This window comes from Carcharodon carcharias, chromosome 14 (assembly GCF_017639515.1).
Source record: "Carcharodon carcharias isolate sCarCar2 chromosome 14, sCarCar2.pri, whole genome shotgun sequence".
NCBI classification, from domain to species: domain Eukaryota; kingdom Metazoa; phylum Chordata; class Chondrichthyes; order Lamniformes; family Lamnidae; genus Carcharodon; species Carcharodon carcharias.
In genome coordinates this window covers 8,116,196-8,138,665 of record NC_054480.1, presented here as the reverse complement: position 1 = coordinate 8,138,665, position 22,470 = coordinate 8,116,196, and the positions used below count along the sequence as shown (strand labels likewise).

Sequence of the window (22,470 nt, the reverse complement as noted above, 5' to 3'; positions counted from 1 at the left end):
CTGGAGATGAAACATATCATAAAGTTAGATTAAGTGTACTCCTCTCTCAGATAGGGATGGGACAGATGGTTTTATCATAGATATGGGAGGGCATACAATAGACAAAGAGGGGGCTTTGATGAAACACAAGCAGTCCTGAGTTGTGAGAACCAAGGTCTTTGCGTACGTGTTTTAATTTTGATTGGATAATATAATTATGTATACATCCTTTAGAATAATTGGTTAGCAAAATCACATGTTTATGTACTCAATAGGATAAAGTTAACATGGGACCTGTGTGTCGGTTACTGATTGGATGTATTCAAATGCACTCAAATGTATTATGATAAGAAAAAGTACAAAAGGAATGAAATGTAATCAGTCTGGGAGCCGGATCTTCATTCTTAGCAATGATTGCAGCTCCCTTGTATATGCTTGAATAAAACCAGTTAAAGGAAGCCTGAGTCTCTGTGGTTGCTGTGTGATCGGAGATTATAACTTCTCCTCTTCAACTGGCCTATGTGGTAGTTGCAGGATTGGAGGGAATACCGTCTTCACTCCTGACTTGTGCCTTGTAAATAGAGGACAGGCTTTGGGGAGTCAGGAATTGAGTTACTCACCGCAGAGCTCCCAGTTTCTGACCTGATATTGTAGCCATAGTATTTATATGGCTAGCCCAGTTCAGTTTTTGGTCAATGGTAACCCCCCAGGGTGTTGATAGTGGGGGATTCAGTGGTGGTAATGCCATTGAATATCAAGGGGTGATGGTTAGATCCTGTCTTGTTGGAGATGATCATTGCCTGCCACTTATCTTGAATCCGTGTCCCCTGGTTCTAGAATTCACCACCAAGGGAAACAATTTTATCCTGTCCCCTCTATCTATTCCCCTCACTTCTGTTCTTGTGTTGGAAGGAAGATCATTGACGAAGACGGTTGGGCCGAGGACACTACCCCTGAGGAACTCCTGCAGTGATGTCCTGGAGCCAAGTGACCTTAACAAAACCCTAACTGTGCGTGGGTGAGGTTATTGATGAAGAAGTAACACTTGACCCTGCTAAGGACACCTTCCATCACATGCTGGTGTTTGAGAGCGTTCTAGTGGGATGAGAATCGGCTGGATTGGATTTCTCCTGCTTTTTGTGGATAGGACACACCACTGGCAGGATGTTTTCGAGGCCCATAAGCCTTTGGTGCAGCCTGACCGGATTTATTACCTGGTGGGCAGTTGGGAGTGGGAATCTTGAGGCAGGGGGCTGTACAGGGGACCGGTGGTGGGTGGAGGAGGTATGATCTGCTGTCGGTAGGGAAGACCTGTGACAGGGTTAGAATGCTGAGGGAAGAGGGCCTGGTAAAGACTTGGTGGGGGCGGGGTTGCAGGAGAGCCTAGTGTGAAGGAGACCCATCGTTGTGAGATCTGAGGGGGCACTCCTGCCTTCTTTGCACACAAGGATATCTAAAACAAAACTTTTAGACTTGGCTTATAGCCCAGAAACCAGCTCCAGCCAGAAGAGGAAGCTGTCACTGGCCCTTCCACTTAGACCTGCAACCAGCCCCTGATCTGCATATTTAAGGGGAATCCACTCTCCTGCCATTCACCAGCCTAGGTTAATATTGAGAGATTGCAGGAAAACAGCTGGGTCAGGAATGGGGTAAGTGATTCCCTCATGTTAATTGCTGGGGCTCAATGGGTAGCACTCTCGTCTCAGAGTCAAAAAGGTTGTGGGCTCAAATCCTACTCCAGAGACTCAAGCACAAATATCCAGGCTGAGACTCTCAGCGAAGTACTGAGGGAGTGCTGCACACTCCGCGGTGCCACTGGTTGGAGCATAGGACAGGGGGCATAGGGTTAGGATAAGTGGACTGTGATGCCAAAAAATTCCTTCGCTCAAAGCACTGTGAATCTTTGGAACTCTCTAACTCAGAGAGCTATGGATGCTCAATCATTGAATATATTCAAGACTGAGACTGATAGATCTTTGGAATCAAAAGATGTGGGGATGGGATGAGAAGGTGGAATTGAGGTCGAGGATCAGCCACGATCATATAAAACAGCAAAGCAAGTTTGAGGACCTTCCCCAGCAACTATATCTTATGTTCTCATGTCTTTCAGATAAGATGTTATACTGAGAGACCCTGCCTGCCCTCTCAAATGGACATAAAATATCCTAGGCCACTATCTCAAAGGAGAACAGGGGAGTTATCCCGGTTTCCTGGCCAACGTTTAACCCTCAAACAACATCACCAACAACAGATTATCTGTTCTGTGTTCAAAGACGGAAGTTCTTTCTCCATGAGAGCCTTCACTGAACAGATCTAAAATAGCAGCCGACAAAGAGCATCCCTCACACAAACAGTGTCTACCACCGCCCTAATATTCAAATATCAGCAAACGGGGAAAAAAGACTATTGTTCCTTAATGATGCAGTTTACAAATTGGTGACAGATGTACCAGGAAAATTAATTCCACTGGTGCCTTTGGCGTCATTATATCTACAGTTTTAAAGAAAATGCAATCTATATTTACAGCAAAATCCCACAGGCTGTGAAATTTAAGCTTCTAGATAATGTCACAAGTTACGCTGCTGTCTATACTTCCTTCTTCATAATTTATTAAAGTAATTTACAACCTTCTATTTATACAATAATGCTGTGAGCGGCTTGGCCTGATATTGAAATGTTGGCTGAGAATTACTTTCCGATCCTTACTTGGAAATATGTCTCAGTTACTCCACCATCTCTGGGTAAAATCCTGGATCTCCCCACCTTGTGAGGGCATCTTCACCATACGGAGCGCAGAGGTTCAAGAAGGAGGCTCATCACCTTCTCCAGAGGGAAGTCAGGTTGAGCAGTAAGCCGTGTCCTTGGCAGCAAAGCCCATATCCTACGCACATTATTTTCTAAACCAGTGAAAGGAGCTTAACCCATGTTTTTCCTGTTGTCAGTGCACAGGCTGATAAAGTGGATCCTAAATATGGGACAGTCTAATCAGCTGTCAACTGCTGTTGGGTATCTTTTGAACAGCAGTAGATTAATTTTAGTTCTTCCAGAGAGCCAGTATGGGCATGATGGGCCCAATGGCCTCCTTCTGTTCTGTACCTGTTCTATGATCTGCTGATTGTGGGAAAAAGGCAATATCCTGAAAACTGTGGCACTTCCTGGAATACAAAAACCCTCTATTATCTCACCCAAGCAGTTGGTTTTAGGGTATGAACCAGGCCTATGTATAAGGGATGACCAATCCAATGCTGCCTGTTCTTATTAACCGATTAGTCCCACTCCTCCCGCTCTTTACCCATACACCTGCAACTTTTTCCTTTTCAAGTGCTTATCCTTTTGAAAGTTACCACTGGGGAGAATTTTCTCCCCGTCGGGTGGGGGTGGGAGTGGGGGGGGTGGGTGCGGGGGAGGTGCTGGTGCAGGGGAGGGTACACAGCCAATGGCCACCCACGATCAGCTGCGTGCTGCCATTTTACGTGGGTGGGCCAATGAATGCCCGCTCAGCGTGACGCGCACCCAGAAGTGCTGGGCAGGCGGAGGGAGGAGGCTGAGTCGGGCCCTGCGCACTTTCCCACCTCTGCGCAAAAGGGGGCGCAGAAATCTCCCTGAGGCAGCTCGATATTTTTCAATTTTGATATATTGAAAGAAATTTTAAGACGTGTTCCCTCATGTGGACAGCGTCACACGAGCTGGGACAAGTCAATGAACTTTACTGAAAACTATCATTCAACTTATAAACACTTCATGAAACCTTGTCCCGCCCGTGGATGAGGTTCCATGAAAAATGCAGAGGCCGCCTGGACTCTTCGCCTGACCCCGCCCCCCTCCCCCCCCACCCCCCACCACCCCCGACCTTAATGTTGGACGGGCAGCTCAGTTTACTAGTTTAACTGATAGTTAAATGTTCTTAATAGGCTTTTGACAGTGCGGCAGGTGCACAGCCGAGTCTGGTGCGCACTCACCGAACTGAAAACCTGAATGCCGCGCGGTGATGTCGGGACACACTCCCGATGTCACTGCGCATAATTTTAATCATCAGCGAGTGGGGCCCACCCCCTCCCATCGACCCGAGGATCCTGGCCACTGAAGCTGCTCCCACCGCCCTTTCAGGCAGCAACTTCCAGATCACAGCGACTTGCTGCTCAAAAACATTTCTCCTCCTATCCCCTCTGGCTGTTTGTTCTGGTGACCAACACGACTGTCACTGGAAACAGTTTCTCCCCACTTACTCTTTGAAAACCCCCCAATAATTCTGAACACCGCTATTAAATTTCTCCTTAATCTTTGCTCTAAGGTGAACAACCCCATTTTCTCCAGTCTCTCCACGGAAGCCCCTCATCCCTGGTATCATTCTGGGCAAGATCCTCTGCACCCTCTCCATAGCCTGGACATACCTGACTGGCTTTAATTCTGGCCGCGCCTGCCTGTAGCAGTGATTTAGGTGGATGTTAAAGAGCCCAGTCAGCTGTTCAAAAAGCGACAAGTAATATATTCATCCGGCCATTACTCAAAATGTTTCTGATTTGGTTTGGAGTTTGCAATTTACATAACTCACGTAAGAAATAGGAGCTGGAGTCAACCATTTTGGCGCTTAAGCCTTTCGAGTTCAATACAGCCATGGCTGATCTACCACATCAACTCCACCCTCCCGCACTGTCTGCATTTCCCTTAGAGTCCAACTTTCCATTGATCTCGGTCTTGAACGTACTCCAATGACTTGAGCATTCAGTGACTCTGCTGTCAGGTTTTACAGATCCTGAAAATCCGGTGCACATCAGACGTGCTGACATCTGCCCAACCTGTCCCCGCTGACCCTGAGAAGGGGGAGGTTGCACAATTTGCATGATCCTAGGAGGCTGGGCCCACACCTGGGAAAGCCCTACCCTGGCCTTACCCTGGAGAGACTGGAAAGCCTGGCCTAAGCGCCTCGAGCCAGGACTAACTGTTACAGCCCAGGAGCAGCCTGAACAACACTGTCCCCTCTGCTCTTCTCACATTACACTGGGGGTTCACTCTTTGTGGTACTTAATTAGTTGTAAAGTATTTTTGAGGCACACTGCAGTTGTAAAAGGTGATATATAAATGCGAGCTCTTTCTTTTAAGTAACAGATATGGTAGCCTGGTAGTTATGTTACTGGACTAGTAATCCAGAGGTTTGGACTCACGCTCCGGAGATATGGGTACAAATTCTACCATGACAGCTGTGGAATTTGAATGCAGTAATTTCCGTAAATTTGGAATTTTTTTTTAAAAAAAGCGATTATCAGTAATGGTAACCCTGAAACTACAGGATTGTCACAAAAGCCCATCGAGTTCATTCATGCCCGTTCAGTCATACAGAAGGTGAGAATTGCTGAAAAATGAGACATGTCGAGGCTTTTCGTCTTTCACTCATCTGGACACTTCGTGAGAATACCAATATAGGAGGAGGACAATCATTTATACTGTATGTGAAGAGAGCGCTGATTGGTTGGCAAGCGGAGTCTAACTGGTAGAGACGTTGCCATGGAGAATGCACCAGTGATGGTGACTGACAGTTAACTGCCAAGCATTGTTTGAAATTTAAACCAGGCAGCTTGACCCTGATTGGTCAAGGCATTGCCCTGAGGAATGAGTCAGCGAATGGCTGTCACTTCTTTTGTTTAGCTGAAACAGGCACAATGTGCGTACATGTTCTTTCTGTAAAGAACAGGGCCCTGTGTATTAGTATGTGTAGCTTCTGATACACACAAATGCATTACATTACAAGCCTGACTTAAACTGGTTGTCAGTGTAATTCTTAACACACTGAGGATTATTTAGCAAATGTTGTCCAATCGCGGAATCACATCTAATGTTGGGCACTGTGTTTTGAGTTTTGCCAGCGCGGGCTGGTTGGGTATGGTCTGTACCTTGCCCGTTGTGAACAGTGGAAAGGACATGCTGTTTGATACTATCTGCCAGTCTTTGGGATGTATAGCCCACATACCTAGCATCACACTGGCACTGAAATTTATGTACCACATTACTCATCTGTGTGATAGGCAGAATGTCCTTTTGCCTTGACGGCAGCATCCTGTTAGTGGTGAATACCCGCTCTTATTGCTGCATAGTAGCAGTGTGAAACTGCTAGCTTCACCTGTTGCTCAAATTTTTGAGATACCTTACCCTTCCAGGGTAATCTAAGGTAGACTGGTCACCTTTCAGGACCGAAAGTGACGACCTTAGACCCATTCATGGGTTTCTGTGATATATTCCGCGAAATGAGCTGATCAGGTTAGCCGTTATCCCACAGGGTGCCTTTGATGCACCTCCTTCAGCGTCAAGGTTGCATTGTGAGCAAATGGCTTGGGCCCTATTTACAAGGTGCTGATAAGACCAATCTTATAGCGTGTGGAACTGTAAGAATCCCAATGCGTATATTGACCAGTGAAGCTAGGCTTGCAGTTGACCATGGTAGAGAATCCCCGGCAGATTTCTCAACAAATACATCAAGGAAGAGGAGTTCATTTGACTGCTCCATTTCAATGGTGAATTTGAGCGCAGGATGGAACCCATTAAGATATGTAAGGAAACTAATACACGCAGCTGTGATTTAAATACAGCAAATGTATTATCCACATATCAGAGATATGTGAGGGTAGAAGGTTAGATGTCATTCCATTGAAGACACGGTTCTCATGGAACCCAACAAAGATGTTTGCTAGAGTTGGGCCTAGAGGGGATCCCATGGCAAGACCACCTATTTGAGCATACATGGTGTCATTAAAACTGAACTCAACTGCATGAGTTGCTGAGTTCGTGAGTTCAATGAAAACTGACTCACGCAATAGCGGCAGGTGATATAGTGCTGCAGCCCAAATATCTACGGCTTCTTTAAGTGGAACATTGGTGAATAGGCTAGCGATGTCAAATGAGCACACGTACACAGAGCTGCTATCGATATGCAAGTCCTGTGTGGTCATCGTAAATGTGAAGGATTCCTTCACCATGTATGTGGAAAACTTGGTCAAAGCTGCTTATAACAATTCACCCAGCCATTTGCCAACTCATGTTGCGCAGAATCAGTTATAGATAAGATGGGGCATATAGGGTGTGTCTTGGGCAGCCCATACATATGTGGATGCAGCAAGCCATGAGGACGAACCCTGACTGGTGGCGTAGTGGTAATAGTGCTGGGCTAGTAATCCAGAGGGTCCCAGGCTAATACTTTGGGGACACAGGTTTAAATCCAAATCCCACCACAGCAGTTGGTGGAATTTGAATTCAGTTAAAAATCTGGAATATAAAGCTAGACTCAGTCAGTGATGGTGACCACAAAACTATCAATTGTCATAAAAACCCATCTGGTTCACTCATGTCCCTTTAGGGAAGGGAATCTCCTGGTCTGGCCCACATGTGTCTCCAGATCCAGACAATGTGGTTGATTCTCAACTGAAAAGCAAGCCACTTAGTTCAAGGACAATTAGGGATGGATGACAAATGCTGGCCTTGCCAGAGATGCGCACATCCCACAAAAGCGTAAAGAAAAAAATTGCTTCTTAAACCAAGTTTTGACCAGGTTTTTGGTCACCTGCCCTAATATCTCCTTATCTGACTGACTATGAAATTTCATAGTGCTCCTGTGAAGCACCTTGGGCCATTTTATTATGCCAAAACTGCAATATGAACATGAGGTGATGTTGCTGGTGATTATAACTGACAGCGGTGAGATTGCTAGGTTCATGAAATGTGTAGCAGATATTTCCACTTGCATGCCCCGGGGTTATGTTCAATTTACGCTGAGTGTAAAACTATCATTGCTGGCCAGGCATCATGATCAAAACCACGTTATTTTCCTTCCTACCCTCTCCCCCTTATTTCCTGCAACAATCTTTGCCACATGATGGCCCAGGTTTTTCTTTGGTGGGGCATCTCATGGTGTGTCATGTTAGTTGGACTTTTTCTCTCACCTTTCACCTTGAAATTACCTGCACCATAAAGGACTGGAAGTGGAGCGAAGAACATGAACCTCAGTGAACGACAAGACCAACAGTCTATCATCTTTAAGGGATGGGGATTAGTGATTGAGAAAGAAACACAAGAGTGACAGAGACGGAAATCATGTGAACTAGAGTCAAGTACAGAAAAATAGATTGGATGAAACGGGAGAGAATTACATGGACTATTAAGGGGAGATGGTGGCATAGTAACCCGGGGGGAGTGTGGGTTCAAATCCCACTGTGGCAGCTGGTGGAATTTAAATTCAATTAATAAATTTGGAATGAAAAGCTACTTTCAGTAATGGTGACCATGAAGCCATTGTCAATTGTTGTAAAAACCCATCTGGTTTACTAATGTCCTTTAAGGAAGGAAATTAGCTCTCCTCATCAGCCCTGGCCTATATATGACTTCAGACCTGCAGCAATGTGGCGGACTCTTAACTGCCCTCTGAAATGGTGTTGCAAACCACTCAGCTCAAAGGCAATTAGGGATGGGCAATAAATGCTTGCCTTGTCAGTGACGCCCATGTCTCATGAAAAAATAAAATTAAGTAAGTTACAGAGTGCGGAAACAGGCCATTCAATCCAAGCTAGTTTTTAAAAGAGGCAGAAATTGGAAAAGAATTAAAACATTTAAAATTTCAAACTTTTAAAGCCAGAGAGCGGAGCCTGTGTGAGAAGGGCAGTGATGGCGGGAGATAAAACCCGGCGACTGAGAGTCCCTTCAACCTGTTTCTACCTGTCAGAGCGTAATTGTGATGTCAAAGGAAAACAGGTAGGTGATTGGTGGGCATCTCTTCCATGTCTCTTTTGATTGGCCAAGTGGTTTAAATCAGGAGACTTTATTACAGCTGAAGAGTATAGTTGAAATATTCACTTTTAAAATATTTAACACTCAAATTAACTAATTAAATAGAATAGAGATGTTTGGGCAGGTGATGTGTTGCAGCTGTAGAATGTAGGGACTGGTGGATGCCGGTGTGGTCCACAGTGACCACATCTACAGCAAGTGTTGGCTGCTTGAGGAACTTCAGCTCAGAGTTGAGGAATTGGACTCTGAGCTGTGGACACAGCAACACATCAGGGAGGGGGATAGTTATCAGGAGACTGTGTTTCAGGAGACAATCACACCCCTTAGATTAATTATATGAAATTTGGACCATGGTCAGGGACAGGAGGGTGTGTCTGTGAGTGAGGCAGGTATGGGGGTCCAAAACTTAGCTTTGGAGGAGCCTCAGCCAGTGCCCTTGTCCAGTAGGTATGAGGTTCTTGCTCATGGTGTGGACGAGGGCACAGACTGCAGGGAGGATGAGCGAACTAACCACCGTGGTACAGAGCGCCGTTCAAGTGGGGGGAGAAAAGAGAAATGTAGTAGTAATAGCGGGTGGCATAGTTAGGGAAATAGACACTGTTCTCTGCAGCAAAGACAGAAAGTCCCGAAGGCTATGTTGCCTGTCTAGTGCCAAGGTTAAGGACATCCCTTCTGGGCTGGAGAGGAACTTGAAGTGGGAGGGGATGGATCCAGTTGTTGTGGTCCACGTAGGTGCCAATAATATAGGTAGGACTAGGAAAGAGGTTCCGTTGAGGGTCTACGAGCAGCTTGGAGATGGTTCAGAGGAGGTTTACTAGGTTGATACCTGGAATGAGTGGGCTGTCTTATGAGGAAAGGTTGGACAGGTTGGGATTGTTTCCACTGGAGTTTAGAAGAGCAAGGGGTGATTTGATTGAAGTATACAAGATCCTAATTGGTCTTGACAAAGCGGAAGTCAAAAGGATGTTTCCTCTTGTGGGTGAGTCCAGAACTAGGGGGTGCTGTTTTAAAAGTAGGGGTCACCCTTTTAGGACAGAGATGAGGAGAAATTTTTTCCCCCAGAGGGTTGTGCTACTTTGGAACTCTCTGCCTCAGAAGGTGGTGGAGGTGGGGGTCATTGAATAGTTTTATGACAGAGGTAGATAGATTGTTGTTAGGTAAGGGAATCAAAGGTTATCGAGGTTAGATGGGAATGTGGAAATTGAAACACAAGAAAATCAACCATAATCTCATTGAATGATGGAGCAGGCACAAGGGGCCAAATGGTCTACTCCTGTTCCTATTTTTTATGTTCTTATGTGCTTAAATTAAAAAGCAGAACCACAAAGGTAATAATCTCCAGATTACTCCTGAGCCACTTGCAAATTGGCGTAGGGTAAATAAGATTAGAGGGGTAAATGTGTGACTCAAAGATTAGTGTGGGAGGAATGGCTTCCAACTCATGGGGAACTGGCGCCAGTACTGAGGAAGGAGAGAGCTGTTCTGTTGGGATGGGCTTCATTTGAATCATGCAGGGACTAGTGTCCTGGCGAATTGTATAATAAGGGTTGTAGATGGGACTTTAAACTAATTAGTCAGGGTGGAGGGTTCAATTGAAGGGAAGATTAAAAACTCAAAAAAAAACGAGAGCAGAGGCGCAGGGTAGTGAAGAGGCAAACAGTAATCAAAGTGTGACAGGAAGGGGCAGAAAATATAAGCAGAAGAGTGCAGCAGAAATTAGAACTAGAATGAGTAATAATGATAAAAAGTCAAAGCTTAAGGTTATTTATCTGAATGCACGCAGCATTTCTAACAAAATAGATGAGTTGATGGCACAAATAGAAGTAAATGGATATAACTTGATAGCTTTTACAGAGATGTGGTTGCAGGGTGACCAGGACTGGGAACTCAATATTCAAGGGTATTTGACATTCTGGAAAAATAGGTGAAAAGGAAAAGGAGGTGGGGTAGCTTTGGTAATAAAGGAAAGTATCAGTGTGGTGATGAGTAGTGATAAAGGTGCAATAGATCGCGATGTGGAATCAGTTTGGGTGGAAATAAGAAACAGCAAGGGGAAGAAGTCACAGGTGGGAGTCGCCTATAAGCCCCCAAAGAGTTGCCTCACTGTAGCACAAAGTATAAGTCTGGAAATAATGGAGGCGTGTAGGAAGTGCATTACAATTGTCTTGGTTGATCTTAATCTGCATATTGACTGGACAAATCAGATTGGCAGGGGTAACATGAGAGACGAATTTGTAGAGTGCATCAGGGATTGTTTCTTAGAGTAATACGTTGCACCTACCTGGGATTTTAGATCTAGTAATGTGTAAAGAGGTGGGATTAATAAGAGATCTCATAATTAAGGATTCTCTAAGGGGTAACGATCACAACATGGTAGAATTTCAAATTCAGTTTGAGGACGAGCAACTTGGGTCTTAAACCAGTGTCCTCAACTTAAATAAGGGCAATTACAGAGGTATGAAGAAAGAGTTGTCTAAAGCGGGCTGGGATAATAGACAAAGAGGGAGGTCAGTGGATGAGCAGTGGCAGACATTTAAGCAGATATTTCATAACGCTTAGCAAAACTTTATCCTGGTCAAAAAGAAGGACTCAATGAGAAGGATGAGCCACCCGTAGTTAACAAAGGTGGTCAAGGAAAGCATCCAATCAAAAACTAAGGCAAAAAAGCAGCAAAAACTAGTGGTAGGCCAGAGAATTGGGAATTTTTTTTTACAAACCAGTAGCAGATAACTAAAAAGCTAATAAAGAGGAAGAAAATTAATTATGAAAGTAAATTGGCAAGAAGTATAAAAACAAACAGAAAGGGCTTCTATGGGTATATAAAAAGAGTAGCTAAAGTGAGCGTGGGACCCTTGGAGGATGCAACTGGAGAATTGATAACAGGGAACAGGGAAATGGCAGATAATTTAAGCCAATATTTTGCATCAGTCTTCATAGTGGAGGACACAATACATTCCAAAGATATCAGATAAGCAAAGAGCTAATGGGAGGGAAGATCTTGTAATAGTCTCTATCATGAGGGGCAAAGTATTTGACAAACCAATGGGACTAAAGGCAGACAAGTCACCAGGACCTGATGGCCTGCATCCAAGGGTTTTAAAGAAAGTGGCTGCAGAGATAGTGGAGGCATTGGTCACAATATTCCAGAACTCACTGGATTCCTGGAGGGTCCCAGAGGATTGGAAAGCCGTTAATGTGATGCCTCTGTTCAAGAAGGGAGGGAGACAAACAGCAGGAAACTATAGGCCAGTCAGCCTAACATCTGTCATTGGGAAAATGCTAGAGTCTGTTATTATGGAGGAAATAGCATGACATTTAGAGAAGCTTAACACAAGCAAACAGAGTCACTGCAGTTTTGTGAAAGGGAAATCATGTTTGACAAATTTGCTAGAGTTCTTTGAGGATATAACAAGCAAAGTTGATTAGGGGAACTGGTAGATGTAGTGCATTTGGATTTCTAGAAGGCATTTGATAAGGTTCCACATAAAAGGTTATTGCACAAGAGCTCATGGTATTGGGGGTAATGTATTAGCATGGATTGAGGATTGGTTAACACACGGAAGGCAGAGAGTCAGGATTAATGAGCCTTTCTCAGGTTGGAAAGACGTAACTAGTGGAGTACCACAAGAATCAGTCCTAGGGCCTCAATTATTTACTGTCTATATTAATGACTTGGAGTAGGGGGAGGAGAGTAATGTATCCAAATTTGCTGACAAAACAAAAATCTGTGGGAGGACATGTTGTGATGAGGACATAAGGAGTCTGCAAGGGGATATAGACAGGTTGAGTGAGTGGGCAAAAACTTGGCAGATGGAGTTTAATGTAGGAAAGTGTAAGGTCATGCACTTTGGTAGGTAGAATCAAAAGGCAGGCTATTATTTAAATGGAGAGACCCCCAAAAAAGTGCAGCCCTGAGGGATCTGGGTGTTCTTGTGCATGAAACACAAAAAGTTAGCCTGCAGATGCAGCAAGTAATTGAGAAGGCAAATGGAATTTTGGCCTGTATCGCTAGGGGGTTGGAGTTTAAAAATAGGGAAGTCTTGTTACAACTGTACAGGGTGTTGGTGAGGCCACACCTGGAGTACTGTGTACAGTTTTGGTCCCTGTATTTAGGAAAGGATAAACTGGCATTGTAGGAAGTTCAAAAGAGATTCACTAGGCTGATTCCTGGGATGAAGGGGTTGACTTATCAAGAACGGCTAAACAGGTTAGGCCTTTATTCATTAGAGTTTAGCAGAATGAGGGGTGATCTTATTGAAACATACAAGATTCTGAGGGGCTTTGACAGGGTAGATGTTGAGAAGATGTTTCCACTAGTTGGGGAATCTCGAACTAGGGGACACAGTTACAGAATAAGGGGACACTCACTGAAGACGGAGATGCGAAGGAATTTCTTCTCTCAGAGGGTAATGAATGTCTGGAATTCTCCACCCCAGAGAGTTGTGGAGGCTAGATCACTGAAAGTATTTAAAGGGGATTTAGATAGATTTTCGGGGAGCTGAGGGCTATGAGGAGCTGGCACGAAAGAGGAGTTGAGGCCAGGGGCAGATCAGCTATGATCTTATTGAATGGCGGGGCAGGTTTGAAGGGCTGAAAGGTCTACTCCTGCTCCTATTTCTTATGTTCATGGAGCAATTTACTACCTGTAGGAACAAGAGTCCACATTTCAATTGTTTCCTGTCTGGGAAAGAGGGGTTAAGTTGTATTGCAGGAGCATAAATCTGCTCATTAAAAAGATACCAACACTGTTAAGTGCCAGCCCTAACTTTCTGCAGAAAGTTTAATGGGTAATGAATGTGTCAGTGCAACAGCTTCGCAACCCACACTGTGAGGCTGATGGCGACTGGCACAAACTGTTCTGAAACTTGGGGTGACCAATAGCTCATGGGGTAACTCTCCCTCTCCTTGAGATGCTGGTCAGCTTGCTCATTCATGATGGCAAGCATTATTAAACTCACCATTTTTCTGGCAGCAAAATCTGGTGAAGAATATGCGGCCCCTTTAAGGTTAGACAAGCCCCTTGCTACTTTTCTGGACATGATGTCAACAGGTAAGAAACTGTATACATGGAATGAGCTGAAAGCAGTCTGTGACTCACAAGAGCCATTAGTGCTTGTAATCTAGTGTTATGGATTAGTGATACATAGCTTTGGAGATTGCAAGCATACTGCACCTGCACAAACATATCACACAGGTCACTCTGCAGTCATTTTCCTGTCTATTATGTCTCATTGCCTCATCTCAGAGGTACTTCCATTGAGCATTTTGGACATTCAGTCTCCCTGCCACTTACACCATCCACCTTGATCACCGTCTATTCTCGAAGGAAGTGCCTCAGGAAATGCGCTGCTTTAACCCTCTGGCAGGCACCAATTAGCTTCTTGTATCCTTCCTGCCTCCCAAACCTTGCCCTGTGTTGTGGATCACTCCAGCTACCACAGTCCTGACTCGATAATAACCCACGGCAAAGACGCAGTTTTATCATGCGTGTCGTCTTGATGGTAAATCTCACAAACGCCAACTTGCCTGTTATAAGCTCTGGAGCCCTAGTCTATCAGTAATTCCCCAATTCTCCTCACCCCCATGTTATCAGTTTCACCTGACACTTTCGGCTAATGGCACCTGAATTAAAACATCACAGAAACTGCAATGAAAACAGAAAATGCTGAGTAGGTCAGGCAGATTCTGCAGTGAGAGAAACAGGCTTGGAAAACTTCAGCTATCTCACTTAGGTTTTTAAATCCACTTCTACATTTTTCTGTGATCTACCCCAGGGTTTACATATTGGGTCAATCACCTTTCATGAGAACTCCGAACTTTTTGAATCTGTCCAGCAAGTACTGAATAGCCCGAAGATCAGCAGTACCTGTCCAAATTAATGGTTCGAGGCAATAGCACATGTCCTACCCTCCTGTGTTTATGGATCGAAATACAACACTAAGCACAGTTGGTAGTGCATTGAAACTGATGTGGCCCACAAAGATGCTTGTTAACATTGCCAGTCAGAATCATAGAGTTAGTACAGCACAGAATGAGGCCATTTGACCAATCAAGTCTGTGCCAGCTCTTTCAGAGCTGACCTGCTTTTCCACATATTGCTGAAATACTTTCTCCTTCTCCAATCAGGCAGTGCATTCCAAATCTAAACCACTTATAGCACAAAGACGGTTTTCCACAATTGCCTCTGGGTTCTTTTGTCAATCATTTTAAATTCTGATAAACTGAATCTGATAAATTATTGATTACAATAAATGCTAGCAAAGACCTAGCAACTCAACAAGACTCCTTCAACAGGCCTTTCAAACCCACGACTGCTACCATCTAGAAGGACGAGGGCAGCAGACAGATGGGAACATCACCACCTGGAAGTTCCCCTTCAAGCCACTCACCATCCTGACTTGGAACCACATCACCGTTCCTTCACTGTCGCTGATTCAAAATCCTGGATCTCCCTCCCTAACAGCACTGTGGGTGTACCTACACCACAAGGACTGCAGCGGTTCAAGAAGGCAGCTCACCACCACCTTCTCAAGAGCAATTAGGGATAGACAATAAATGCTGGCCCAGACAGCGATGCCCACATCCCATGAACGAAGAAATTTTAAAAAACCTGACAAATCGTTACAATTGACCCTCGTTAACCTGAACTGTGCGGCTTGACAGGCCACTTCTGAGAGCAGTTAACAGTCAAGCACTCTGGTGGGGGCATCACATAAAGCCTAGACTGGGTGAGGATAACCGTTAAAGAACATTCATGAAACAAGGAGCAGGAGTAGGCCATTCAGCCCTTCGATCCTGCTCCGCCATTCTATATGATCATGGCTGATCTTCTATCTCAACACCATATTCCCACTTTCTCTCCATACCCCTTGATGCCCCTAATATCTAAAAAAATTAAAATCCAATACATTAATATCCAAAGAACCCAGCCCAGTTGGGTTTTTAAAAGACAGTCAAACAACTTCATAGTCATTTTCACCGATCCCATTTTTTGATTTCCATATCTTTGAAAAGTATTAAATATTCAAACTGTCTTGGTGGGATATAAACTCACATCCACTGGATTATTAGTTTAAGCCACAGGGTTACTGGTCCGGTAACATGACTACAAGATTGCCGTATCATATTTGCCCTGCGTATTTTTTTCCGCTGTTGTGGTGTTGCTTTACTCTAGATAACAGTGTTTTCATCTTGAGAGAGGCTTTGCTGGACTTGAATTCAGTAGATCAGATAGTCTGCACTATTCAGGCACCCTTCCACCTGTCACTTCAATAAAGAATGTAAGACGGTAGCTTGACATATTTTTGCATACTCTGGAGCACAGCCAAGCACTAAAAGTGAAAGCTCATCTGTGACGGGTACATTTCCATCTGTGGGAGTCAGATGGGACCAGGGGCTTGTCCTGAAATTGAAATACCTCTCGTACTTTAGAAATACCTTCCAGTCAACGTTCTATATAAAGCAGCTGAAATCACTCTCATTCAGCACTGGGTTAAATCTCGACAAGGCTGAACTTCCAGTGCCTCACTCTCCGTGCTCCCCACACAACAATGAACACTGAGCTCAGGTCCTCAAGACCAGTCAGCAAAGCCATCAAGAAATTCAGGTGCGTCTCATTGGTGAGCAATTTGACCAGGAACTGGCAGAAATGGGCAAATGACCATTCGCACAAACAGAAAGCAGAGCCTCAAGGCTGGCTACCTGAGGGTTTTAAAGATGAGGATTCTGTCGAGCATAATAAGCAGCAAAGATCAGTAAAGGTGCCCCAAGATAAATCCCAAAGCACCTTCAACAGTGGAAACGTGGATTCCAGCAAGGAGCTAAATGGATCTCAAGGAACTGAATCGACCATCAGGACCATTCAAGTCACTAAAACAGTTGGCATCAGATCCACTTCAGGAAGCAATGAACTGGTGAGTTTCATGGCCGATCGGTTCAATCAGGCGGTGCCAGATGTGGCACCGAAACCATTTTTGGGCAACAGGTCACCAACCAGAAGGCGGTTATGTCAGAACAAGGCATCAGACATCTCAGAATCATGGGAGAAGGAAGGGAAAGATCTATTCAACTCCAACAGCAGTGTGGACAGCAAAGGCAGAAGCAATGGGGGAGAGAAAAGGAAAGAGGGAAGTGAGGAAGAGTCCAAGGAGAATGATGGGGTAGCTGACCGAGGGAAGAGGATGAGGTCAATCCCACGTGCCCAGGTGCGCGCAATGGAAGACCTGAAGAAGGTCTGGCTGAGGTGGGCTGAGGATCACATCGAGAGGCAAAAGACCAACCCTTTCAGTGATGACTTTGACTACGATTACGCCAAAGGCCTCCGATTGAAGAAGGGAGATCAAGGCTACGGGCAGCCGAAGGAGGGTTCCAAGACAGCGGAGAGAGGCCAGCGAGCTCAGCAACATGTCCAGAAAGAAATGAAGGAGATGTGCTTCATTATCAGGAACATGGGGATCGAGGGGAGGGATGGGAAGACCAGGGTTACCTTTGGTGAACTGTTTGACAGATATGTCACCGTCTCAGATAAAGTCGTTGGGATTTTGATGAGGGCTAGGAAACATGGACTGCTGGATTTTGAGGGTGAAATGTTATGGAAGGGAGAGCACGATGATATCGTTATTACTCTTAATGATTAACGATGGGCCAGAGGTTTAGAATCAAATGCATTGCACTTGCACTGTTTGGTTCTTAAAGATTTCTTTCAAAATGAAAGCACGTTATCTCCTTGATTTAGATTGGTTGGGTTTGAAACTCCAAACATGTAGACTGTTTTGTATTTTCTTTCAATGGTTGCATTTCTGATTTATTATGTCAGCTGTTTTAATCAAAATAAAGAAGAGTTGTGCTGAAGATTTAACGCATTGTCCATCATGTCTGACAAGGGGGTTATTTTTAAGTAGGCTGTAGATTATTTAGTAAATAGACTATTAGATTAAAGATGATTAAATTAAAGATTATTAAGTCGATTTTTTTAAGGCAGATGAATAGGGAGAGGTTTAGGGAGGCAATCCCAGAGTTTAGGGCCCAGGTAGCTGCAGGCATGGCCAACTATGGTAAAGTGATTATTATTGAGGATGCTCAAGAGGCCAGAATTTTTGGAGTGTTGCAGGGGTGGAGGAGGTTACATAGGTAAGCAGGAGTCCCATGGAAGGATTTGAATACAGTATAAAGCACTACCCACCCCCCCCCCACCCCGTCCCACCTCACCCACAGAAATGCAGAGTCATCTTATCTGATATTTATAAGTTGCTGGGACAGAGCTAGAGATGGATTGAAAAGTGAGTAAGACTCAAGGCAGCAACATAGGTCTTGAAAACAAAGAGTGAGTGAGCTGTGGACTTCATTTAAATCAGGAGAGGGAGACTTCATTTAAAAAGAGCGCAGAGAGCAGCTGATTGGTGAGTTGGATTGGTGAGTATTTTTAGTCTTTAGATTAAAATTAAGGTCTATAGTTAGGGTTTAGATCTCTAGTTTTTATTTCTCTTACTTAAAAATAGCCTAAGTATAAGATCAATACTGGTGTAAACAATTAAATTCAATAAAGTGTAAAGAGCAGGGACACTCGAGTAATTAATTAATAAATTAAATAAAATAGCGATGGCAAGGCAGGTGATGTGTTGCTGGGCACCGAGTGATTCAAAGCGAACACATCTGTAGTAAATATTCGCAGCTTAAAGAACTTCGGATCCGAGTTGAGGAGCTGGAGTCTGAGCTGCAGACGTTGCGCTACTTCGGGGGTGGGGGGGTTGGGGAGGTGGGGTGGGGTGGGTTGCGGGGGGGGGTGGTGGGGGTTGGGGGGAATGGGGGAAGTTACCTGGACACTTTGCTCCAGGAGACGGTCACACCCCTCAGTTTAGGCAATTCAAACCGGGTCTGTGATCAGGGACAGGAGGGTGTGACTGCAGATGAGGCAGGTATGGGGACCCGGGGGTAGCGTTCGAGGAGCCTTGGCCCCTGCAACTGTCCAAATTTATGAGGTTCTTGCAAGCTGTGTGGACGAGAGCAGGGACTGCAAGGAGGATGAGTGAACTGACCACAGCACCATGGTACAAGGAGCCACTCAAGGGGGGTGAGGAAATAGGAACGTAGTAGTGGTAGGGGACAGTATAATTAGGGGGATTGATACTGTTCTCTGCAGCCATGAGCGTAAGTCCTGGAGGCTGTGTTGCCTGCCCAGTGCCAGGGTTAAGGACATCTCCTCAGGGCTGGAGAGGAACTTGGGTGGGAGGGGAGGGATCCAGTTGTCATCATCCAGGTTGGGACCAACAGTGTTGATAGGACAAGAAAGGAGGTTCTGCTGAAAGAAATTGAACAGGTAGGAGCTAAATTAAAAAGCAGAACCTCCAAGGTAATCATCTCAGGATTACGACCTGAACCACAGGCGAACTGGCACAGGGCAAATCAAGTCTAAGAGTTAAATGCGTGGCTCAAAGATTTATGTGGGAAGAATGGATCCAGTTTATGGGGCACCGGCACCAGTACTAGGTAGAAGGGAGCTGTTCTGGTGGGACGGGCCTCACTTGAACTGTGCTGGGACCACTGTTCTGGCGAATTGAATAACTAGGGCTGTAGAGAGGGCTTTAAACTAAATAGAGGGAGGAGGGTTCTGGAGAGAGGATAAGTAAGCTTACAAAGCAAAAGGATATGGCAGCCTTGCAGGGCAACTATTTGGGATACCCAGAGTGTGACAGGAAGGGACAGAGTGTACAAACATTAAAAAACAGCAGCAAATAGGGTCAGAGGGGGAAAAATGGTAAAAAGGCAAAATTAATGGCTCTTTACTTAAATGCACAAGGTATTCAGAACAAAATAAATGAATTAACAGCACAAATTGAGATTAATGGGCATGATCTTATAGCCATTACAGAAACATGGTTACAAGGAGATCAAAGCTGGGAACTAAATATTCAGGGATATGTGACTTTTTGAAAGAACAAGCAGGAAGGAAAGGGTGGTGGGGTAGCTTTGTTAGTGCGAGATGAAATAAGTATGATAGCAAGAAATGATATTGGATCGGAAGATGTAGAGTCCACATGGGTGGAGGTAAGAAATAACAAGGGGAAGAAGACACTGGTAGGAGTAGTCTATAGGCCCCCTGACAGTAGCTATACTGTTGGACAGAGAATAAATTAGGAGATAATGAGGCCATGTAAAAAAGGCAGTATATTAATCATGGGTGACTTTAATTTCCATGTAGATTGCGAAAATCAAAGTGGCAGAGGTAGCCACGAGCAAGAATTCATAGAGTGTTTTCGGGACAGTTTCCTAGAACAATATGTTGTGGATCCAACCAGGGATCAGGTTATTTTGGATCTGGTGATGTGTAATGAGGCAGGTTTAATAAATGATCTCAGAGTAAAAGGTCCCCTTGGAAACATGGTGGAGTTTAGCATTCAGCTTGAGAGTGAGAAATTTAGCTCGGAAACATCTGTGCTGAACTTAAATAAGGGTAATTACAAAAGGATGAGGGCAGAGTTGGCTGGAGTGGACTGGGAAAGGAGTTTAGCAGGAAAGACAGTTGATGAACAATGGCAGACGTTTAAGAAAATAGTTCATGACTCACAACAAAGATATATCCCAGTGAGAAAAAAGGGTTGTAGGAAGGGGATAAACCAACCATGGTTAACCAAAGAAGTTAAGGATAGTATCAAAGTGAAAGAAAAAGCATACAATGTGGCAAAGATTAGTGGTAAGCCAGAGGATTGGGGCAGTTTTAAAACCAACAGAAGATGACCAACAAAATAATAGAGGGAGAAAATAAACTTTGAGGGTAAACTAGCAAGTAATATAAAAACGGACATAAGAGCTTCTTTAAATATATAAAAGGGAAGAGAGAGGCCAAAGTCAATATAGGCCCCTTAGAGAATGAAGCTGGGGAAATAACAATGGGGAACCAGGAGATGACAGGGGAGTTGAATAAATACTTTGCTTTAGTCATCATTGTAGAAGACATTAATAACATTCCAAAAATACTCAATAATCAAGGAGCAAAAGGTGAGGGGGAAGAAGTAAGTACAATAACGATCACTAGAGGAAAAAGTACTAGGGACACTAATGGGGCTAAAGGCCAGTAAGTCTCCTGGACCTGATGGGTTGCACCCTAGGATATTAAGGAATAGCTGCAGAGATAGTGGATGCGCTGGTAGTAATCTTCCAAGAGTCCTTAGATTCCAGAAAAGTCCCAGAGGATTGGAAAACTGCCAATGTAACACCCTTATTCAAAAAGGGAGACAAAAAAACAGGTAACTATAGGCCAGTTAGCTTAATATCTGTCATTGGGAAAATGTTGGAGTCTATAATAAAGGATATAATAGCAGAGCATTTAGAAATGCATAATCTAATCAAGCAGAGTCAGCATGGCTTCCTGAAGGGGAAATCATGCCTGACAAATTTATTAGAATTCTTTGAGGTAACAAGCAGGAGAGATAATGAGGAACCAGTGGAAGTAATATATTTGGATTTCCAAAAGGCGTTCAGTAAGGTACCATACGTAAGGCTAATTAGTATGGCATGGATAGAGGTCTGGCTAACTAATAGACGACATAGAGTTGGGATACAGGGGGCATTTTCAGGAAGGCAACCTGTAACCTGGATTGCCACAGGGATTAGTGCCAGGGCCATAATTATTTACAATATATATTAATGACTTGGAAAATGAATGCACTATCACCAAGTCTGCAGATGACACAAAAATAGGTGGGAAGGCAAGTGGTGAGGGTGACACAAAGAGTCTACAGAGGGATATAGACAGGTTAAGTGAGTGGGCAAAAATGTGGCAGATGGAATATAATGGCAGGAAGGAAAGAGAAGGGTGAATATTATTTAAATGGAGAAAGACTGCAGAAAGCTACAGCACAGAGGAATTTGGGGGTCCTCGTGCATGAATCCCAAAAAGCTAGCATACAAGTTCAGCAGGTAATAAGGAAGGCAACTGGAATGTTGGCCTTTATTTCAAAAGGAATGAAGTATAAAAATAGGGAGATCTTGCTAAAGCTACACAAGGCAGTAATTAGATCACACCTAGAATACTGTGAACTGTTTTGTTCCCTTTATCTAAGGAAAGATATACTGGCATTGGATGAAGTCCAGAGAAGGTTCACTAGGTTGATCCTGGGGGTGGAGGGACTTGCTTATGAGGAGAGGTTGAAAAGGTTGGGCCTGTACTCATTGGAGTTTAGAAGAATGAGAGGCGACCTTATTGAGACATATAAGATTCTTAGGGGGCTTGACAGGGTAGATGCTGAGAGGTTGTTTCCCCTTGTGGAGAGTCTAGGACCAGAGGGAATAATCTCAGAGTAAGGGAGTGCCCACCTAAAACAGAGATGAGGAGGAATTTCTTCTCAGAGGGTAGTGAATCTGTGGAATTCTTTACTGCAGAGGGCTGTACAGGCTGGGTCGGTAAGTGTATTCAAGGTGGAGATAGATTTTTAACCAATAAGGGAATCAAGGGTTATGGGGAAAAGGCAGGAAAGTGGAGTTGAGGATTATCAGATCAGCCATGAGCTCATTGAATGGCAGAGCATACTCGATGGGCCGAATGGCCTACTTCTACTCCTACATCTCATGGTCAATGGTGTGTCGTTTTTTAAATGTGCGTAGAGTTCAATGAGCATCAATAAAAGCCTAAAAACCCATTAACCAAAATAAACATCTCAAAAGCTTTTTCTACAAGCCAATTAAAATTAATTATCCTCCAGGGTGCTTCTAATTGCTAATAAACTT

At 44.3% G+C, this 22,470-nt stretch overlaps 2 protein-coding genes and 1 long non-coding RNA gene across 3 annotated transcripts in view; 2 read left to right on the top strand and 1 right to left on the bottom strand.

The window, feature by feature from the left end:
- LOC121286893 overlaps window positions 1–3,004 on the bottom strand; it is a 38,858-nt gene extending 35,854 nt beyond the window's left edge. Inside the window, exon 1 of the long non-coding RNA XR_005945096.1 lies at window positions 2,686–3,004. This is a non-coding gene — a long non-coding RNA (uncharacterized LOC121286893). The remainder of the gene's footprint in view (window positions 1–2,685) is intronic.
- timmdc1 (translocase of inner mitochondrial membrane domain containing 1) overlaps window positions 1,573–22,470 on the top strand; it is a 58,014-nt gene continuing 37,116 nt past the window's right edge. The window contains exon 1 of the mRNA XM_041204117.1: window positions 1,573–1,628. Within this exon, the coding sequence (XP_041060051.1) occupies window positions 1,624–1,628 (5 nt within the window). The 5' untranslated portion in view covers window positions 1,573–1,623. The remainder of the gene's footprint in view (window positions 1,629–22,470) is intronic.
- abraa (actin binding Rho activating protein a) lies at window positions 15,676–17,598 on the top strand. Its single transcript, XM_041204113.1, has one exon. It carries the CDS (start codon window positions 16,299–16,301, stop codon window positions 17,382–17,384), a length of 1,086 nt encoding a protein of 361 aa, XP_041060047.1. The 5' UTR covers window positions 15,676–16,298; the 3' UTR covers window positions 17,385–17,598.